The sequence below is a fragment of the Acanthopagrus latus genome, chromosome 5 (genome assembly GCF_904848185.1).
Source record: "Acanthopagrus latus isolate v.2019 chromosome 5, fAcaLat1.1, whole genome shotgun sequence".
NCBI lineage: Eukaryota > Metazoa > Chordata > Actinopteri > Spariformes > Sparidae > Acanthopagrus > Acanthopagrus latus.
This window is the reverse complement of record NC_051043.1, coordinates 28,994,348-29,013,045: the sequence shown is the minus strand read 5'-3', so window position 1 is coordinate 29,013,045 and position 18,698 is coordinate 28,994,348. Positions and strand designations below refer to the sequence as shown.

Here is an 18,698-nt window from a genome sequence, read left to right as displayed (position 1 = left end):
CTGGTGAGTCGGTGGTTTCCTTTGTGTGGTAGCCTTTGTGGCAGCGTTCTGGTGCTTGGTCCTGTCACCTGGTCACAGACGGGATGGTAGCTGCCTCTGTGCAGCAGGTGCAGCCCTATAAGGACTCTATATCCATGTTCACCTGGGCCTCCTGCCTGTCACCTGTACCTGTCCCTGGCATGTCTGGAGAAAGCACAGTTGGTACGAGTGTAGCGACACTGCAGAATATTAGGATTGATTTTTAAGAACACCACACTGTGTTGTGCTCTGTATTATTGGATGTGACCAGGATTCATCTTCTCTTTGTTAAAGTGTTGCTGGCAGCATCTCGGTCGTTAATACATTCCTAATTGCTTTCTGTTCCATGAGGGTTTTACTTCTCACATATCGGTTTGTGTGTTTCACCTCATTACTGCCTTTACTTTTTATTTGACGAACAAACCCATAAAACCCTGTTTGCAACCTGAACTTGGAGCACACTGTGTTCTGTTCTTTTTTTTTTTTTTTTTTTCATTTTTTCTTTCCTGCTGTGGAAATGTGATCGCTGATTGTTGAGGCTTTGGTTTAGACGTCCGTTTTGAGACAGTGTAAATACCAAACGCTCTGGTAATGTGTAAATGTTGCCAAACTAAGGGAACAGAAATAATGCCGCTCATATTTCCTAACCAGCACTTACTGCCTTCATCAGTGTTTTTCAGGAATGTCATGGCACCCTGACAAGAGAAACTGGTAGTGTGATAAATCATCCTGGAAATGGTTTATAACCCAAGATATGTGCTGTATTTCACTGGTATTCCCATGCAGTGTTACTGTTCTGAGATGGAACACCAAGCAAGGAGAGATCAGCACTTTATGGGTATGGAAGCACAGTGGGACCTCCTGTCATCTGCTTCCTGCCAACCACTCACACATCAAACACGATCACAGCTGCGGTGAAAAAAAGATGTGACACTTGTCAGAGATCTGTTGTTGGAAGGAGCAAACACCTGAGGAGTAATCCTTTGACTGTGAAGGTGTGTGATGCAGTTATTCCTCACTTTGTGATCTCGCAGTGTTCTGTTCATAGAAAAAAGTACATAAAAAGGTTAGTTTATAGTTTCATATCAAGAAGTGTTATAAAGGTAGAAAACAAAGGCGTCCGTACTGACTGAATGTAATGTGATAAATTATCTCCAGGGATGTCACTCAGTTGCATTGTGGGTAAGTGATCCCCTTGTCTAGCATTGTATTCTTGTACCAGTGTTTGACTCATTATCCAGCACTTCTTCCTATCGCCTACATTACCCACAATCCTACTTAGCCACTAAGTGACATCGCAGGAGGCTGTTCTGTTATTTTCAGGCTTCCTCCAGATTCTCAGCAGTCTATTGGACCACAGTGGAATCATTTCAGCCCTCTGATAGCTTAGCACAGCGAGGTCTACAAGCTGTATGTATGGATTGTGCACACGAGGTTCTTTCTATCCAAGAGAGGTGAAAAAACACAGAAATGGACCACGACAGATCGGATGCTTCCCTCTTGTGTCTCCTGTTCTTGCGGGTCTTGTGTCTCGGCGGTGTTCACTGGTCCTCCTTCTGTGTGACTCAGAGCAGTTTAAACTCTGCAGCACAACAGAGAAATGCCTGGCTTCAGTCCAGCATCCACAGCTAGTGCTCTCCTTCAGAGAGGAAGCAGCCGTGATTTAAAGACCACATAAAGATCAGGGGCAGCTTAGTGCCTCGGTTCTAAATGACTGTACTTATGACAACTGTAATTCATCGGCTTCATGGTTTATTGGATGTACTCTGGCAGAAAAAGCATAATTGGACTTTACTGTAAACATCCCTCCCCTCCACCAGCTTTGAAATGAGATCTGACTGCGGCAGATGGGGAAACAAAAGATTGTTTGGTATGCAGATGTACCACTCCTCTTGTTTCGCGGAGGCCTAACAGCTGTATGCCCCCTCTGTGTCTGTTTCCTCCCACAGTGCAGAAAACCGCATCAGAATCTACCTGCAGGTGTGACTGTGAACATACGTTATGTCTTTAAGTCTGAGACTGGACAGTGTGCGCTCCTTTTTGCCCCCAGTGCATGCTGGGATAGGCACCAGTAACCCCATAACTGAACACAACAAGTGCTGTTAAGAATGGATGAATGGCTCACAAATAACAGTTAATGGTTCTGATCTAGCTGCTACAGAGAAATGATGTAATGTCTGTTTCCAGCCACAAGAGGTCAGTGCTGCACCACTGTAGGCTCCTGCTGACTGCTGCCGTGAAGGATGAGGGGTGGTTTTAACTGTGTCTCAGTTCAGGGTCTGCAACCTTCAAACGACCCGACCTTTGAATCCTTCAGAGACGTTGTTAACTTCGTCAGTCGTTGTTAAATGTGACGGTCGAGCCTTTGGAGCATTTCCTGGTTGCGTCACCACATGTTTTACCCATACGTCACGATTTCTGCCACCCAGGCCTGCAAAAGTGACGATCTACACCACGCGATGTCGACGTTTTCTCTCTTGCTGTGTTTCAATTCAGGGTCTGCATCCTTCAGAGGAGCATTTGAAGGCCAATTACGTCACAACACCACAGGAAGGCTCCTTCTTCTCCCTGTTTTTGGAGGATGCATGGCTACTATCCTTCGTGGCCTCACATATCTCAAGATTCTTTGCACGCCCAAAAAAGAAGAAAGAGAGAAAATGGCACCATCGCATGGCATAGATCGTGACGTAAGGGTAAAACATCTGGTGATGCAGCCAGGAAATGCTCCAAAGGCTTGACCGTCACATTTAACAACGGCTGACGTGGTTAACAAGGTCTCTGAAGGACTCGCCTTCGAAGACTGCAAAGGCCGGGTCCTTCAGAGGACGCAGACCCTGAATTGAGACACAGCATCTTTATTTCTTCGTTTTTGGGCACGCAAAGAATCTTGAGATATGTGAGGCCATGAAGGATCCTAGCAGAGAATCCTCCAAAAACAGGGAAAAGAAGGAGCCTTCGTGTGGCGTTGTGACGTAATTGGCCTTCATACGCTCCTCCGAAGGATGCAGACCCTGAATTGAGACACAGCAACTCTTTGTTGGACTAGAAGTGTAGTTTGCATTGCGATGATTTGAAATTGCACATATTAAGGATTGTAAAATGAGTAATTCATCATTCCTTTGGACTAAATGTATCTTACATGTAACACTTTCAGAGGAGACAACTTGTATGAGTTATGGAATATGGAATCATTTATCTCTGCTCAATACATCCAAAATTTCTTAAACTTGTGCAAAAGACTACAGGGTATAAACATCTTTTGAGAATACAAAAAATGTAAAATGATGTGATCAGTATCAGCAGGGAACAGTCCCTTGATCAGAACAAACAATTTTGTCGCTTTGAGAGAAATAAATTGTACAAATTCGGTGAAAATGTCCATTTTTCAGGTCCTCTAAGAGCTAATTATGCAGGACAATCTTTTCAACCATTAAGATTTTAGGAGCGTGCAGAGAATCTGAAACCTGATGGGTTTAAAATCACAGAGGCTGCAGGCTGAATGCAGCACACTGTTTGTCCTACTTCAGGAAAAGAGACGTGGGGGGAGAAAGGCAAAAGGCTTTTGGAGGAAATTTGTTGCAACAAGAAAGAGAATCTTTCAGCAGACAGACGCACGGCGCTGACGGCGGTGTGCTGAGCTGAAGCCACCCAGTGAATCTGAATGTGTTGTGCTCTGTAGCTGTGAATGTGTCCCGCGACATCAGACGCTGAGCCGCAATAAAACAAGACAGACAGAGCGAGACGTGGCTGCTCCGTAACTCAGACCTTTATTATAGCTTAACACAAAGCACATTGTTTCTTTACGCTCAGTTCAAGTATACTGTTAGTATACATAATGTAGCTGTTCAACATGTACTGTACCCTCAGAAAACAGAGGACCAGCTTGATAGCACCATTATAAAATAAGATTCACACAAGTTATTGTACATAATGTATTTTGTTTTTAAATGAGGAATAAAACTGTAACAGTAAACTTCAATAACACTCAGTTATTCATGTGTTGAGTAGAAAAATCAATATATCTGCAACTGTGACAGAGAGAGAAGGGCCGCTCGTTAGCATTCAGAAACAAAAAAACTAAAAGTAAAGACAGAGGCGTCGTCTTGAAGCCAGAAAACGTCTCCAGCGTTGATTCTTTCTGCAGAGGAAGCTGTCGAACGTCTGGAGCATCGCTACTGGAGAAATGATCCGGCACTGGGTTAATTAACAGGATGACGTTTGAAGAATGACTTACTGAACTAAGAGGAGGAGAAATGTCATGTAAAAAAGATACTGCTACATCATGAATATATCAGAACAACGAGACAACGTCTGTGAGCTGAAGTCGATCTCAGTCAGTCTGAAGAAGCTAACTCAACAAAGACGAGACTAACAAGATGATCAGTACGTTTCTACTGGACTGACTGAGATTAACTCCAACACACTTTGCAACACAAATGCCCACAAAAGGATTGTAGTACAACTAGTGTTCAGTTGTACTACACGTATATTTCAACGAATATATGTTCCAGTCATTAAAAAAAACCAAAAAGCTTTAGATAACTTTGAGGCACTTGGCGGATTAGTCTTGAGCAACGGCCGCTAACATGCGTCCTGGATGATCCGACAGCTCTGAGTGTGTCAGCTTGTGACTGGATTTCCCTTCCACACGTTACAAATAAAACATCACTGAGATGATGACGTGATTTTTTTCACACAACGAAAGAACAAACTTATTGTAGAACAACAAGAATGTGTCAGAGGAAAATGTCACGTTTGTAAAGTTTCTCCAAACGCAACAACTCACAAAATTATGTCTGGAGAAGGAGACTATTTTAAGTTAAATCTACATGTTTAGAATGAATAAAATGTTGTCTTCTTTTATAAATTCAATAAAAATAGTGTGAGTGTCAAAAACCGAGTAAGTAAAAGTTTGCCCAACACATTTTAGACACGTAGGCCGGTACAGCGAACTTAACAACTTTAGTTACAAAAAGACGGGAATGATTGAGAATCTGCTGTCGCCATTTTCCAAATGTTTATTCTTTTCTCGTTACTCGGCGACTCTCAGATTTGTGTGATTTTTCAGAGGGAGTCTGGTATTGTTACTCATCCAGCGGTGAACAGTAGAGACAAGCATCTGCTGCTAACACGAAGGAGCCCACACATGTAATTTTCATTACAGTGAAGCAAAAGGAAATCAGACAGCGTGTAATCCGCTCTGCTCGTCGCTGTGGCTTTTTCTTCTTCGTCTCGTTTCACGGTGGCTTCGGTTAACGAAGACATGAGCGTACCCACCGCTAATAGAATGCGGTCTGTCATCTCGGTAGTTGACTGTGCTTAGGGCTGTCTGCTTGTGATCGGATCACCCAGGATGCATCTGTAATACTGGGTTTAAACCGGGCCTTAGAGAGAATCAGGCGCTGAGCGCTTGTCGCAGGTGATTGAAGCGCTCTGTGTGTTTCAAGGCCTTTCTTGTGCCGCAGCTTGAACTCCTCAATGAAGATGTGACGGTTGTCCCTTCAGACATGCAGAAGAAACTCAGTTTGCCCCGCTAACATGACATAACCTCAGTATATGTGGACTTGAGTGTGTAGAAGACACTTGACGAAACTCTCGCTGCTGCTGGTGTCACTGATGATTCCTCTCAGCCCCTCGGGCGACCCGACACTGACGTCCCAAACTCTCCAGCAGGGTGAGCTTTTCAACAAACGGTGCTGCAGCGGAGTTCTGTTGAAGTGCTGCGTTTCAAAGAGAACCCATTCTTGATGACATTCTCCAAACGCTGCCTCTTCCCGGCGAGTTTATTTCATCACTCATTCCAGGAGAAAGAAGACAGAAGAGAAGTCGCAGGGCACGCAGAGAGCGTCACCGTCCTCTGGATCTGAACCGTTGGAGGTGCTGTTGAGGCTGTAGCTGCGTCTGTTTGGACCTGAGGGGGAATCAAATATTCTTTTCTGTTGACAGGGGGGAAAAGGAGGGCGGAGGGTCAGAGGACGCTGCTGCCTCATGGCCGAGGGAGAACATGAAAAGATGGTTTGGACCAGGGCAGGGCTGGGCTGGGCTGGAGGAGTCCGCCACGACATGGAGGTGTGAAGCGGGTTGGGGGGGCTTCAGACGGCCTCCCTGCTGGAGGGGTGACGGCCAGTTGACTCCTCTCCTCGGCTCTGTCTTTACCTGTGGGTCACCTGGTTGTTGAGGAGGCCGGGGAACGTCTGCTCTGTCTCAGTGCTTAACGAGCCACCTGGCAGAGACAGGAAGAGTTACCACCTGCACACTGTGTCACTGCAGAGTCACTGATACATGGAGGAGGTCTCTGCCCTGACAGCAGCACTAGATAATGAGTCAGTTTGTTATTGTCTCTCATGGCGGTTACCGTAAATATTAGAATACACAGCACACAATACGAGAGAACGGAGGGCAGTCAGTGTCAAACGGCTGCGGGGTCTTACCGTTGTGGCAGCTGTACATCCACACACGATGGCCGTCGTATCGACATCTGCATTTCATGATGTTATTGGAGTAGTCGGACTCAGGTACCTCATAGTTTGGATTAATTATTATCTGAGAGAGAGAGAGAACATGAACACGTCAGGGATGACCAGCACTGAAAGAGTGCTGCAGGAAAGAGCTGTGGGCTCAAAACTAAGAAAATACTTTGTTTGCACCTTCAGTTTGTAGTTAGGTTCCTGAAATAATTTCTGTGGAGGGCAAAGGCTTCTGTTCAATAACAAAAATGAAAAAAAGATGTTTTTTTTTTTTCATGTGTCGAGCCAAGTGATCAAAAAATTCTCTGGAAAAAAATAAAACATTCATGAGAATTGTTTCTTTTTGAGTGTGAAACCAAGTGAAACATTTTTCGGGGGGAAGTGATGTCAGTGTCATGCACATGCATTTTTTTTATTTCGGGATTTTTTTTGTTCACTGGGTTTAACACATGGAAAATAATGTATTTTTATAACAATTTATTTTCTACGTTCTTGTGAAAAACCTTTTTTTCACCTGCTTCACACATGAAAAAAATCATGATTTCTTTTCTTTCACTGTTTCATGGAAAAAAAAATCAATTGTCTTGACTCATAAAAAAAAACTGTTGGAAAATAATTCATGTGGAAAAACTTTTTTTTTCACTCAGTTCAACACATTATTTTTTTTTCTTTTTTTCTTTCACTGTTTCTGTCTCATGATTTCTTATTTTTTTTATATTGTGAAAAAAAAAATCACTTGTCTCGACACATGAAAAAAAAAACTGTTCCTGTGGAAAACGTGAAACATTACCTGAAAAATGTAATCTCCAGGTTTGAGCTCAGTGATGTCGATCCACTGGCAGTCGATGTCGTGTCTGTAGGTATCCCAGCAGCCCACAGTGATGCCCTGCTCCCCGAAGTTTGCACATTCATACCTCTTCTCAATACCTGCAATAAAACATTACAAAATGAGTCCAATACTAGCTCACAAACTTTGTTTTTGGTCTTTCTAACTTTGCAGGAAATCTGAGAGATATAGAACCAAGACAAAGAGCTGAAAGACGACAGAATCCTCCTCAGATCTGAGAGAAACTTCAGATTCTTCTTTAACATCTTCAGTCATTCTGATGGTACAGTGTGTTTTAGTAATGTGAATGGTGTCTCTCTCTGTTGCTTTAACGTGTGTTTAATGCCTCGCTCGGCCTGCTGGTGGCGCCAGAGGAGGAGAAAAACTGGACAGGATCGTTTGTCTTGGATTGATTTTTCTCTTTTGCACCTTAATTTCTCCTGAGGGCAGATTTACAGGTCAGAAATCAGTGATCTCTGGTTTATTTCTGATGAGACTATTCTGAGCAGCTGCATTTAACGCTGATCGGTGCAAGACTGGCACTGATTATATTAAACAAGTGTATTTCTGTAAGTAAGTAAATGTTGGTCCTCACCCTCGTCACACTCTGAGTCCTCCAGGCAGAAACTGGCTTTGTGTCCTTCTGCCACTTTGGTTCCATTCAGGCTGAACAGGTCGTAGATGGTGAACACCTCCATGCTGTGATAATGTCTAACACACGGAGACACAGACGCACTTTTACAAAAAACCAACCCGGCTGAATATGCAGCACAGAAAGTACAAGAAGCGCTCTTCTTGTTCTCAAACCGCAAACTGGTTCCTGCAATCCACAACTTCTTTTTAAGTAGCTTGTTTTGGCCTGACACGCTGTGTCAAGTTCTGCTGAAAGGTACCAAAAGGTTTGACATGTTGAAAACTGGTAGCCGGAGTGAAGCTGCCAAACAGTGCTCCGTTCCTGCGGGCCAACACAGGGACCACAGGTATGTGGGACTTTCTGCAGTAAATTTAGCCCGCAGACAATTACAGGGCAGCGGGACGCGCTCCAGAACCGACCCACGAGAGGGCCGAGTCATCAGTGTTTGAGATTTCACAATCATTCGTACATGTTCTTCAATTAAGAGCGGAGGTATAGCGCCGCCCGGAGCGCACTGGAAAATCATACACATAGTAAGATCCAATCATCACTGAAGCATCTGTTGTGCAAGAGAAGCCAGAAAACATTTCATTATGTGGTCAGTTGTAATTCACTAAGATATGTCAGCTTGTCACGGCGGTTACGTGACCTTTAAAACGAGCAGTAATGTTACCTCGAGCGTGCCAAAACAAAAAGGACTACACCCGTGATTAGTAGGTAAAATGATCAAAAACAACCTCTCGTGCAGACTAAATTATATATCTATTTATTAAAAAACATGTTAATGTCTTTATTTTTCCTGATTAAATTGTGATTTATGTTTCTGAGAATACACGAGGTTACCACAAACTCTCCGTCTGTGATTAAGAAAGCTATTGTGTGATAAATGACATCACTTCTAAAGATATTAATCTGCAATAACTCATCGTCTCCCACATCCGGCATCAACATGCTCATTATGGAGGGTTTTTTTAATTTGTGTAGTTGACTACATTTCAATATTGTACCTTTTTCTACCACTGAAGGCGTTTCATTGAAATAGTTTATTCATTTCTGAGGACTTAGCAGTTCTAACAGCATCCGTCCAGCACTTGTCGAGACACATCGATGGCTATAAAGGTTAAAGAAAGCTCAGAGGAGGCTCCACTTCTGAGGGAAACTTCAGAAGCTTCACTTCCAGATACGAGTAAACTCTTACAGGGGAGCGATAGAAAGCATCCTGACTGGAAACATGACAACCTGGCATGGTTGGTGCACGGCCCAGGACAGGAAGGCTCCACCGCGGGTTATTAATATTATTATTACATGAAGGTGACGGAACCGGAGGACGTGTTAAAGAGTCCTTTGTACTCGCTGACTCTGACCTGTGACAGTCGTGCCACACCCAGGAGTGTCTGCCAGCTTTGGGCCGGAAGTCCGACTGCCCGTTGTTGTGGATCTGGGAGGAGAAGCGCAGCAGGCGGCGGTAGGAGTTGGCAGGCGCCTGGTTGGAGGTGGAGGACAGGCAGTTCTCCTCGTACGCACACTGCAGCATGAACATGGGCCGGTCCTCCATGTAGGTGGTCTGTTCCACCACCTGAGGGTTCAGCACCAGGTCGGGAGCCGCTGTGGACAAGGAGGACCAGAGGAGAATGAAAACCACGGAGACAAACTGAACGTCTCTGTCGTCGGCAGCCTTCCGTGTGTGTCAAGTAAATAAGCAGTTTCTGTTTCAGGCTCCAGAACTCTCTGGTGATCCTCCAGAGCGTCCCCAGAAATAATTCAATTAGAAAAGCTTCGAGTTAAAGTATAATTAAAATCAAAACTACAGCAACTTCTGTTCTTTCATCGCTCATTCATGACTGTACCGGGCTCAGGATCTTAAAGAGGCAGCACGCACATTTTTACCAGTCTAACAGCACATGACAGGTGTCTTACTCTCAGAGCAGGAGACCCCGGCGGCGTTGCGTCCGCCTCCTTTGGGGCAGGTGAGGTGGTCCCCGTGGTGCAGGCAGTGGGACAGAGACATCTCGGTACCAGAACAGCGGACGCCGCTCATCACCACAGCGTCTGCGCTCACCTCGCCCGGCCAATACCACGTCTCCTGTTGTAAAACACGACCAGTGGTTCACAGCTGACATTTACCTGCAAAATTGATTATTAGAATACAGATCTGATGCCGAAATGATGAGAAACAACGCGCAAAAGTGTCTGAGAGTGAGCTCAAGGCCTTCACACTAAGTGTTTTACAGTGGCAGCAGTGGAAAGGTGATTCTCCTCTCTGACCAGCAGAGGGCACAGCCTATCAACTCACAGCATCATGGATGGACTATTGATCATGTGGTGCGTGGGCTGTGCACTAATGTTCCCATGTCTTGAATATATTAAAGTGTAATGAAGCTGCATGATGGAGACGTGAGTCTGCACCGTTCTAACAACACACCGTCCTTCACATTCCTGCCTCCTGCTCAACCTGACATCCTATAATCACACACAAACCATTATTTTACAATTTCCACTCATAAAGCTCTGCTCCTCAGTCGCCTCCCACTCCTCCTGTTACTGTTATCATGACGCGCTGGAAACACCAGATCCATCCCTTTGTCTTAGTGTGACAGCGGTCCTCAGTGGGAGGCTGCAGAAGTATCCGGCTGATGATATTAAAAGGAAATCATTCATTTAAAACTGGAAGCAGCGATGAACGAGCAGGTTCTCCATGAGTGTCTGTGTCAGTAAGTCCAAGAATGATACCTGAACATTACGGCATGCAGCTGGATTAGACAACCTTGTCTACTAATTTGTTCTTAACAGCGACGATGGAAACGGTCCAACTTAAAATAGACTGAAACTGTGATCTGCAGTCTCATTAATACTCTATGACTTCACACTCAAATGAGCCTTGATGGAAAATTTTAAAGGATCTCACAAACTTCTGGATGAGAATCCTAAAGCACACAGGAAACTGAACACTAACACCTCGCCGTGTCTGGCTGTGTGACGGTGAAAAGCTGTTAAAGAAGACCTTAATCCACACCAGAGAGCCCAGCTGCCTGGCTGCTAATTAAGACGGGCTATTAATTGATGTCAGCAGTCATTAACCTGATAGGAGCCAGAGCGCTGACGTAGGAGGGAAGGCAGAGAGGAAGCTGAGTTCGACCAGAGAGGGAGAGAAAAGGACGATCCCCTCAAAGAGTCTCTGACATGAATCAGACATCATGGCTGTACCAGACACTTGGAGGAGTTTCTCTCTGGCTCGATCTTTTAGCGGAGATAGCAGTGACCATCCATGTATTCAGAGATCAGCTGTCACAGCAGCGTCTTCTCCACAGAGCCAGATGGACTTCAGTCAGAGCAGAAGGACTGTGTCTTTCTTTCATTCTGTTCTCTGATCCCTCACAGTCACCGGCTGCAAAACAGCATCCTAACATCTACAGTTTGTCTGCATGTCATTGAACCTCAGAGGACTAAAACTGGTAACAGGTTAACCGATAAAACCAAGAGATTTCCACCCTCCAGCTGCTGGGACTCGTACCTGGAAGGCGTTGCTAGCGAAGCCGAGTCCCAGCTGTCTACAGACCACCATGGCCTCCATGGTTCCCCAGCCATCGCTGCACACGGTCCCCCACACCAGAGAACCGTTCCTCTCCATCAGCACCTCCACGCGGCCCTCGTAGGGGTTACGACCTCCGCTCAGACGCAGCTACAGGCAGGAAAAACACAACAGAGGAGTAAGTCGTTGCTGCAAACACAGAGAATGCATTGTACTGTACATCTAGGCAGCAACTTATATGCTGGATATCTGCATGATGGATATCTGCAGAATAATGTTCCATGTTTGCTGCAGCGTTTGTTCGAGCCTCACCGACTCCTGGAAGCCCATGGCGGGAACGTTACACCTCACGGCTGCATCTTCCTCATGGCTGCAACCGAGAGCCTCCTTGTTGAAGAAGCACTCTGTGATGGACTTCTCAAACCCGGAGCACTGCACCTCGTTCATGTGCACCGGGCCCATACCTGGAACACAGACAGGAACCAAACGGGATGATCAGCGCCTGTGTTTCCTCTGCCTATTGAAACTGAGAGGAAACATCTGCTGTATTTCTTTCTTTCTTCTTCTACATTTCTAGAGGATCAATATCGCTCTCATGTCTGTACAGTGATTATGAGGCTACAGCTAGCAGCAGATTAGCTTAGCTTAGCATAAAGAAATGCAGCAGGGTGGAAACAGCTAGCATGCAAGGAGCTGAGTTGTTTTTTTAATTTTCCATGCAGGATCGGGTGCCACTGATGAGGAATCATGATGGAAAACTGATTTTAGAACAGCAACAATCCCTCCAGTTCAACTTTTTCCATGTCTAATGTTACTGGAATGTGCAACAATGTCCAGCATGTCCCTGTTTGTTCAGGAGCACCGCGCTCTATATTCGACAGTAACTTTTATAGTTTTTCCTGGTAACAGGTGAGCTGGGCTTTAAAACTCAGTCCAACACAGAGTAGATATATACAGTAGTGTGTAATTTAGAAGTGGTGTCAGTGGAATATTTAATTGGGTGGAGGGTCCAAAACTCTCCGTACAGTCGGTGATATAATCCTGATCCTGCAGTCTGGGAGGAGAGCATAAAGTGAGACTGCTCAGGGTGAAGAAGAGAGGGTGGTGATAACCGTCTCATCCTGTTAGACTTCATCATGATTGAATAACGGTGAGGTTGAAAATGTTTTTTGTGAGGTCACAGTGACGTGAAGAAACTCCGTCAACCGTCCTTGAGAGATATCACGTTTACAAGAATGGGACAGATGGAAACAAAAGTGCCTCCAACCACGATATCGCTCGGTGCAAAGTCATTTCACATCACAGTATCTGAGCAGAAAGGTTTCAGTTTCACACAGATGCTGTTCTCTACAGGCTCCGTCCACAGTGCAGCGTCGCCTCGTCACGAGTTAACTCCCAAATTGAAGGAATCATCATCGACTGTATCCCCGCAGAGAGATATGTGACTCCATCCTTCGCCGGCTCAGGAGCAGATTCCCGTCCTCGCTCGCCTACACAATGTAACTCACTCAGTTCCGCTGAGCAGAAGCACTTTCTCCCATCAGGTCTGTGAGTTCATGATACTCTGCTCAGAGGCAGATAGTGGCTGGTATGAAGCGCAGACTTAAAGGATAGAATTACTGCCTGAAGTATTTGGGTTACGTGGTTTTGCTGCACAGTAATAACCTTCTATCCCGGGGCATGTAGGCAATATACACGGACAGTCGTTCCAACTCTAAAGACTGTCATTCTGAGCTCGCTGGCACGGGACTGTGTCAGATCTGCTGCGCTCTTAGTCCAGGCTGGATTTAAGGGCTTTCTGTACATGAGTGTGCCGCTCACAGTCATTTTCTTCATGCTCTCCTCTCTCATTGGTTGCATTACACTCTCCCTTACATTAGGCTTCTTTAAATTCTTTCAAAAGGCCCTTAAAAATCCTAACAATATTCCCTTCTGAGTATTGAATGTGCAGGAGGGGAGCGCCTGGAAAAAAGAGTCAGCTCTTGCACAAATAACACTGAAAATTAAAAACAAAAAGAAAGAAAAAGAAATACATACCTTGTCCCAGGCGGCCTCCAGACAGGGCCTCCTTGGCCGTGCCGAAGCCCAGCTCTCGACACACCACGGTGGCAGACAGCAGGCTCCAGTGGTCGTCACATATGGTGCCCCACTCTCCGTTTTTCAACACCTCCACTCTGCCCTCGCCTACGATGGCCCCACCGCGGAGACGGACCAACGGTTGCTGAAGACGAGGGGGAAAAAAAAAAACGGAGGCACTGTAAAACCACATTTTTCAGAAAATAACAGACTCAGCTGAAAGTTTGGACCCTGGACTGCGAGGAGAAAGCTGAGGCGGCAGACTGGGTGGCTTCATGTTTATAGAACCTGCTGTTAATGCGGTTCTCCTATTAGCGGTTTAGACCAACGAGGAAGTGTGAGGTAACGACTATCTGCTGCGTGGATTCACAAGGGGAAGCCCAGATGTGCTGATGCGTGGACTCGGACACTGATTCGGGACATCCTCAACGTAGAGGCATTAACGTTAAAATAGTCTGAGATGCTGCTGGATACAGTTTCTTCAGGAATGATATGAGAAAAATGAAGCACCCAACTCTGCAGTGTTTCCTGTTGTTGGCTGATTTCAAAAGCCTTCTACTTACAGTCAAAGCCTTAAAGGAGCAACTCAAGGGTCAGAGAGTCCGACTGCATTTGTGGAAAAAAGCAGCATAAGAGCTTATGTCCACGTAGCGTTATTGTAAGTAATTGCTGTATGTACGTCTTGTCTCTATGAAGATAATATCTTGATATATCAGCTGTGTGATGATAGACATCAGGACATCAGAGCGAGGAAGGTGTTGCTGCATGACATGATTCACAGGAGATAAAAAAATATAGTGAATATCTGGAAAAAGAAAAAGAGCACCAGCGCCTGCCTGAAAAGTTGAGAGATTTTGAGATTCTTTTGTGGTCGCACAAAAGAGGCAGAGCGCTCGGGAAAAAGACGCTGGCAACACCAACAACATGATAAATATGAAGGATGTCAATATAACAAGTGAGAGAATATAATAACCCAACATGATCTGGATCATCTGAACTCTTGTGTTTGTCTGAATCGGAGCTCAGTTTAGTTTTTTCTTCCGAAAGGTAGATATCGGTTTTAAGGATCAGATCTCTTTGAGTCAGACTTTCCAAGCGTGTTGGAAGATTTGGGATGTGATGTTCGCCACAACACTCCCAACCCTGCACTCAGCTGTGGTACGTGACAGAGAGCAGGCGAGCCTCAACGTGCATGAAGTCACACAGACAGAAATTCAGATCGGACTCGTGGTGCCGTAAATCACGGTGACATTTCCTCACTGGACTTGGAGGTCGGTGCGGTTACAGACTGGGACAAAACGGCTTGTTTGCACCATTTCATTGACATTCCTCAACTTCTTAATGTGTTAAACATACATTCATGTGTAGTGAAGCTCTCTTACTGTCACTGCTCTTTGTGCTCAGGAACGTTTGAGGAGAATAAAGTTAGCTGATGTTGGCACTGCTCTCTGAACATCCATGTTTTTCCTTTTCCCCGTCCCAAGTATTTAACGACATAGTGTCATCTTTTAAACCCCGATGTGATGATGATTTATTTGGATGACAAGCGTCCAAAGCAGACGCAGCTGCACTTCACAGGGTGACGGTCTGTATCGAGCGCACTGTTGGTAGATGTCCAACAAAAAAAAACATGCGACGTCCCTCCCTCCTCATCAGAGCCAGTGAACTGAAATGAACCAGCGCAGTTATTTCCTGATCAGCATTGTTTACCATCTCAGTTCACTGACACCGTCCACAGACAAACTTCCTGTTGCTGTGGCCTTTATTGTATTTATAAGATATACATATTTTAGATGTATTGTTTATAAAGGATTATTTATCAGTTAGTTTTCCAGGACAGTTGAGATGATGATATCATTTCATCCAGGGTCACAGGGTGCTGGAGCCGGTCCCAGCTGACACTGGGTGAGAGGCGGGTTACACCCTGGACTCGGCACCAACACATGATGATGACATGCATTATTTTAATTCACCAAGGCTTTTTAAAGATCATGTCTGTCAGTTCGTCTAAACATCACGATTTACCCAGTAATTATCTGAACCAGAGCGGTTTCCCCCTGCGGTCTCTACCTCTTGTCGGAAGGCTTTCCTGAATCCCGTCATGGACGTCGGGGCGAAGGCTCTGCCGGGCACGCAGCTCACGACCACGGGCAACCCTCCAGAGCAAGTCTCGTTGGACTTCACCGCTGTGGCCTGGCCCAGTTTACAGCTGGACAAATGGGCTTCGTTGCCTGTGCAGTTGACGGAGTAGTCCCAGTATGTGGGCTTTCTCCTGCGAGCAAACATCCTGCACAGATGGAGGAGAGGGATTAATGAAGTCTTTGAGAGAACAAGAAGAGCTACAAACTGAACCCACACTTATCAATATTTGTACATGAACAACGGGTGAAATGACCAGATGTGATGTCATCACCAGACTGCAGTCCAGTTGCTTAGTAAGTCAGTAAGTCTAGAGGCATATTTTTGTTATATTGGCAGAACATTTTGTGACATTCTGACAGCAATAATAAAAAAAAATGCTCCGACAGAAGAGGAACAAATCCAGTAACGGTGGTGTTTAATAAGCTCATCCGATCGTCTCATTAAAGGTGCAATATGTAGGAATTTTAGATGTATTGTGTTGCAGAAATATCCACTGAAGTTAGCATGCTAACCAACTAGCCCTGGCTCATAGGCTGCAGGTCCAAAGCTCCCGTGCTAGCTCCGCTGGTTGCATGGCTAACTAAGCTAACTGTCTAGCAGTAGCTACAGTTAGCAGCAGTTAGCGGTTATTCTGGTTGTTCAGGCTACCTGCACACACTCTACACAAGGCTAAGCAGATGTATTGCTAAAGCTAATAGCAAGCTAGCAGCAGAAGACAGGCAGTAAGTGCAACACAAATAATAATTTAAAACATGTTTCAACTTGAATTCTTACATTTTGCACCATTTAACTAATTCAAGCGAATGTACACAGGATGATAAACATCAGTTTTCATACCTTAAAGCTGGTATATCTCTGCAACTGTACGGCTGATCGACAAAGTTAGCTGCTAGCTTGATAATTAAAGTTGAGCATCTAGTTGCTAAAGACCCTGATATTTCCCTCTGGATTTAGTTGAGACCCAGGCAGAAAAGTAGTGATATAGTGGTCAAGTCATCAGATATACAACTCCGAATCAGGGCTAATGTTGCCACATGTCTGTTTTATTAGCATTATAATATTAAGGCCGTGTGTCAAAAAAGAAAGTGAAATTAAGCGATGGTTCAAGTATAATTATGCCTGTAATCTCTTCTTATCTCTACAGTTTCTCACTTGAGGCTGAAGTTTGTGAGCGGATGAGAAAGTGAAAGGATTTCATTAACTCGCTGAAGGGCGTTTCATCACCGGACTGAAAATCTGCAGGTGAATTTCTCGACCGGCTGCTCCAGAAACACATGAAACGCCGTTTTAATCATCTTATAATTAATTAATTCATCAAGCGAAGTTATTAAACTTATCAGACTGCTTCATCTTGACGGCATGAAACCAGACAAGGGCAGTGGCATCAGCCGGCTGCATAATTAATACTTAAAGCGAAAAGGTTGGCGAACAGCTGGAGAGTTCACAGTCTTCCATGTGATCTTGAACAAACCGAGGTTAATGACGCTCTTTCAGGCCTGCTGGGCCGCTAATCTCTTCCTCCACATTTATTACTCGCCCTTATTATGGATTTAATGAGCCTCATTTGCTGAACGACATCCTATCCTTGTGTCTCACGTCTGAGGTGTACCTGAAGAAAACAGGTTAGCGGAGGAAAGGCAGCGTTTGTTTTTCATTCCGGGGCCGCTGAGTGGGAAGCTCCGGACTGGAAGACATCCAGCACTCGTGTTTCTGAGCCGCAGCCAGAGGACCGACTCTGCTTATCTCCTCAAATGCAATTGAAAAACTCGGCCTTGATGCAGATCTGTACTGAACAAACTGGTCCTGAGGCTCCGAATCTAAATGTGGTTTAGTTTCTGCTCAGGTTGTGTTTTCCAGCACTTTTAATAAACTTGACTTTACAACTACTTGTTGATTTAATGAATAACATCTTTGTCTAATGTCTTTGAATAAAGGGGAATTCCACTGATTTACCATGCCAATGTCAGATTATTTGTTACGATTACTGCTCTACTCTACTACTGCTTAGAAAACAGTTGTGTAATGACAAGTGACATCACTTGAGTCCTCTTGGTTTGCACATGGAGCCTGCAGACTTGGAGCAACAGCAGCAGTGTTTTGAAACTTGAACTATGCTGAGAACTAGTTTAAAGCCGTGGTTACTTATTTTAGTGAAGTACAAGGGATGACAGTGTGAAACCCCGTGACAGACTAAATATAAATTCCCATGTGCATCCATTATGTCATCAGTTTGGGAGTTGGCTGTCTAACCAGGAGCTGGGTTGGAGGCTTGATATCAAGTGTGTCTGTCATTGTCATGGTCACTTTTCATAAGAGCTTGAAGTGTTGTGAGAGCAGCGGGCCTCCGGGAAAGAGGAGGAGAATACCTGGTGCTGTTGCTTCAGTTTTAAAAGGCGCTCACGCAAACAGTTTATGCTGCATGATGATGTCAGTAAATCCCTCAAAACCCCAACCTCATCTTCTTGGTAACGCTTTGTATCAAGGTTCTTGTAAAAAAAAAAACCAACAACTTTGTAGGTAATACAGCCCTCACAAGTCCCTATAAGATGAAGATTATCATAAATACGCCAATATAATGTAATAATAGCATCATAAACAAGCCCATTGTTAAATTATAAGACCTTTTTATGCACTTGACCAAGCTTTTTTGTTGCTTTATCAACATTTTATGCCCTGAAGCTACACTAGAGGCTGCATGGGAGCATCAGGAACGAGGCGAGCTCAGGATTATGAAACTGCAGCAGCTCTTGGCTCCGTGTCATCGCTGTTACAAAAGACAGTCTGTAAAGAAAAAAAACACACTGCACGTTTCATGGGGCTGAAGTCGGCTGACACGTAGATGGAAATTTAAAGGGAGCCGTCGCGCTCGCCTGTGGTTACCTAAAGCACAGGAAACTTCCAGTCCAGACGCAGACAGTAAATTCAAGGCTAACTCGAGTGCTGGAAGTTTATATGGTGCACCGCGATTAACCTGTGAGCTGCTCGGGATACAAGCTCCATCATGTA

The 18,698-nt window shown here is 44.8% G+C and overlaps 1 protein-coding gene and 1 long non-coding RNA gene across 4 annotated transcripts in view; one reads left to right on the top strand and one right to left on the bottom strand.

The window, feature by feature from the left end:
* Positions 1 to 3,766: 3,766 nt before the first annotated feature.
* Positions 3,767 to 18,698, bottom strand: part of loxl2b (lysyl oxidase-like 2b) — a 30,450-nt gene continuing 15,518 nt past the window's right edge. For 2 of the 3 annotated variants that reach the window (XM_037099154.1, XM_037099155.1), the window contains 10 exons: positions 15,621 to 15,837; positions 13,512 to 13,695; positions 11,787 to 11,938; positions 11,457 to 11,624; positions 9,863 to 10,028; positions 9,310 to 9,550; positions 7,907 to 8,022; positions 7,276 to 7,412; positions 6,450 to 6,561; positions 3,767 to 6,241 (listed from right to left, as the gene is read on the bottom strand). In XM_037099154.1, the coding sequence (XP_036955049.1) occupies positions 6,171 to 6,241; positions 6,450 to 6,561; positions 7,276 to 7,412; positions 7,907 to 8,022; positions 9,310 to 9,550; positions 9,863 to 10,028; positions 11,457 to 11,624; positions 11,787 to 11,938; positions 13,512 to 13,695; positions 15,621 to 15,837 (1,564 nt within the window). In that variant the 3' untranslated portion in view covers positions 3,767 to 6,170. Of the gene's footprint in view, positions 6,242 to 6,449; positions 6,562 to 7,275; positions 7,413 to 7,906; positions 8,023 to 9,309; positions 9,551 to 9,862; positions 10,029 to 11,456; positions 11,625 to 11,786; positions 11,939 to 13,511; positions 13,696 to 15,620; positions 15,838 to 16,529; positions 16,768 to 18,698 lie in introns of those variants that run through there. The other variant, XM_037099156.1, reaches the window with a different exon arrangement.
* On the top strand, positions 7,295 to 17,623 carry LOC119020073. Its single transcript, XR_005075228.1, has 3 exons — positions 7,295 to 7,341; positions 7,486 to 7,594; positions 16,837 to 17,623. It is a non-coding gene; the product is annotated as an uncharacterized LOC119020073 (long non-coding RNA).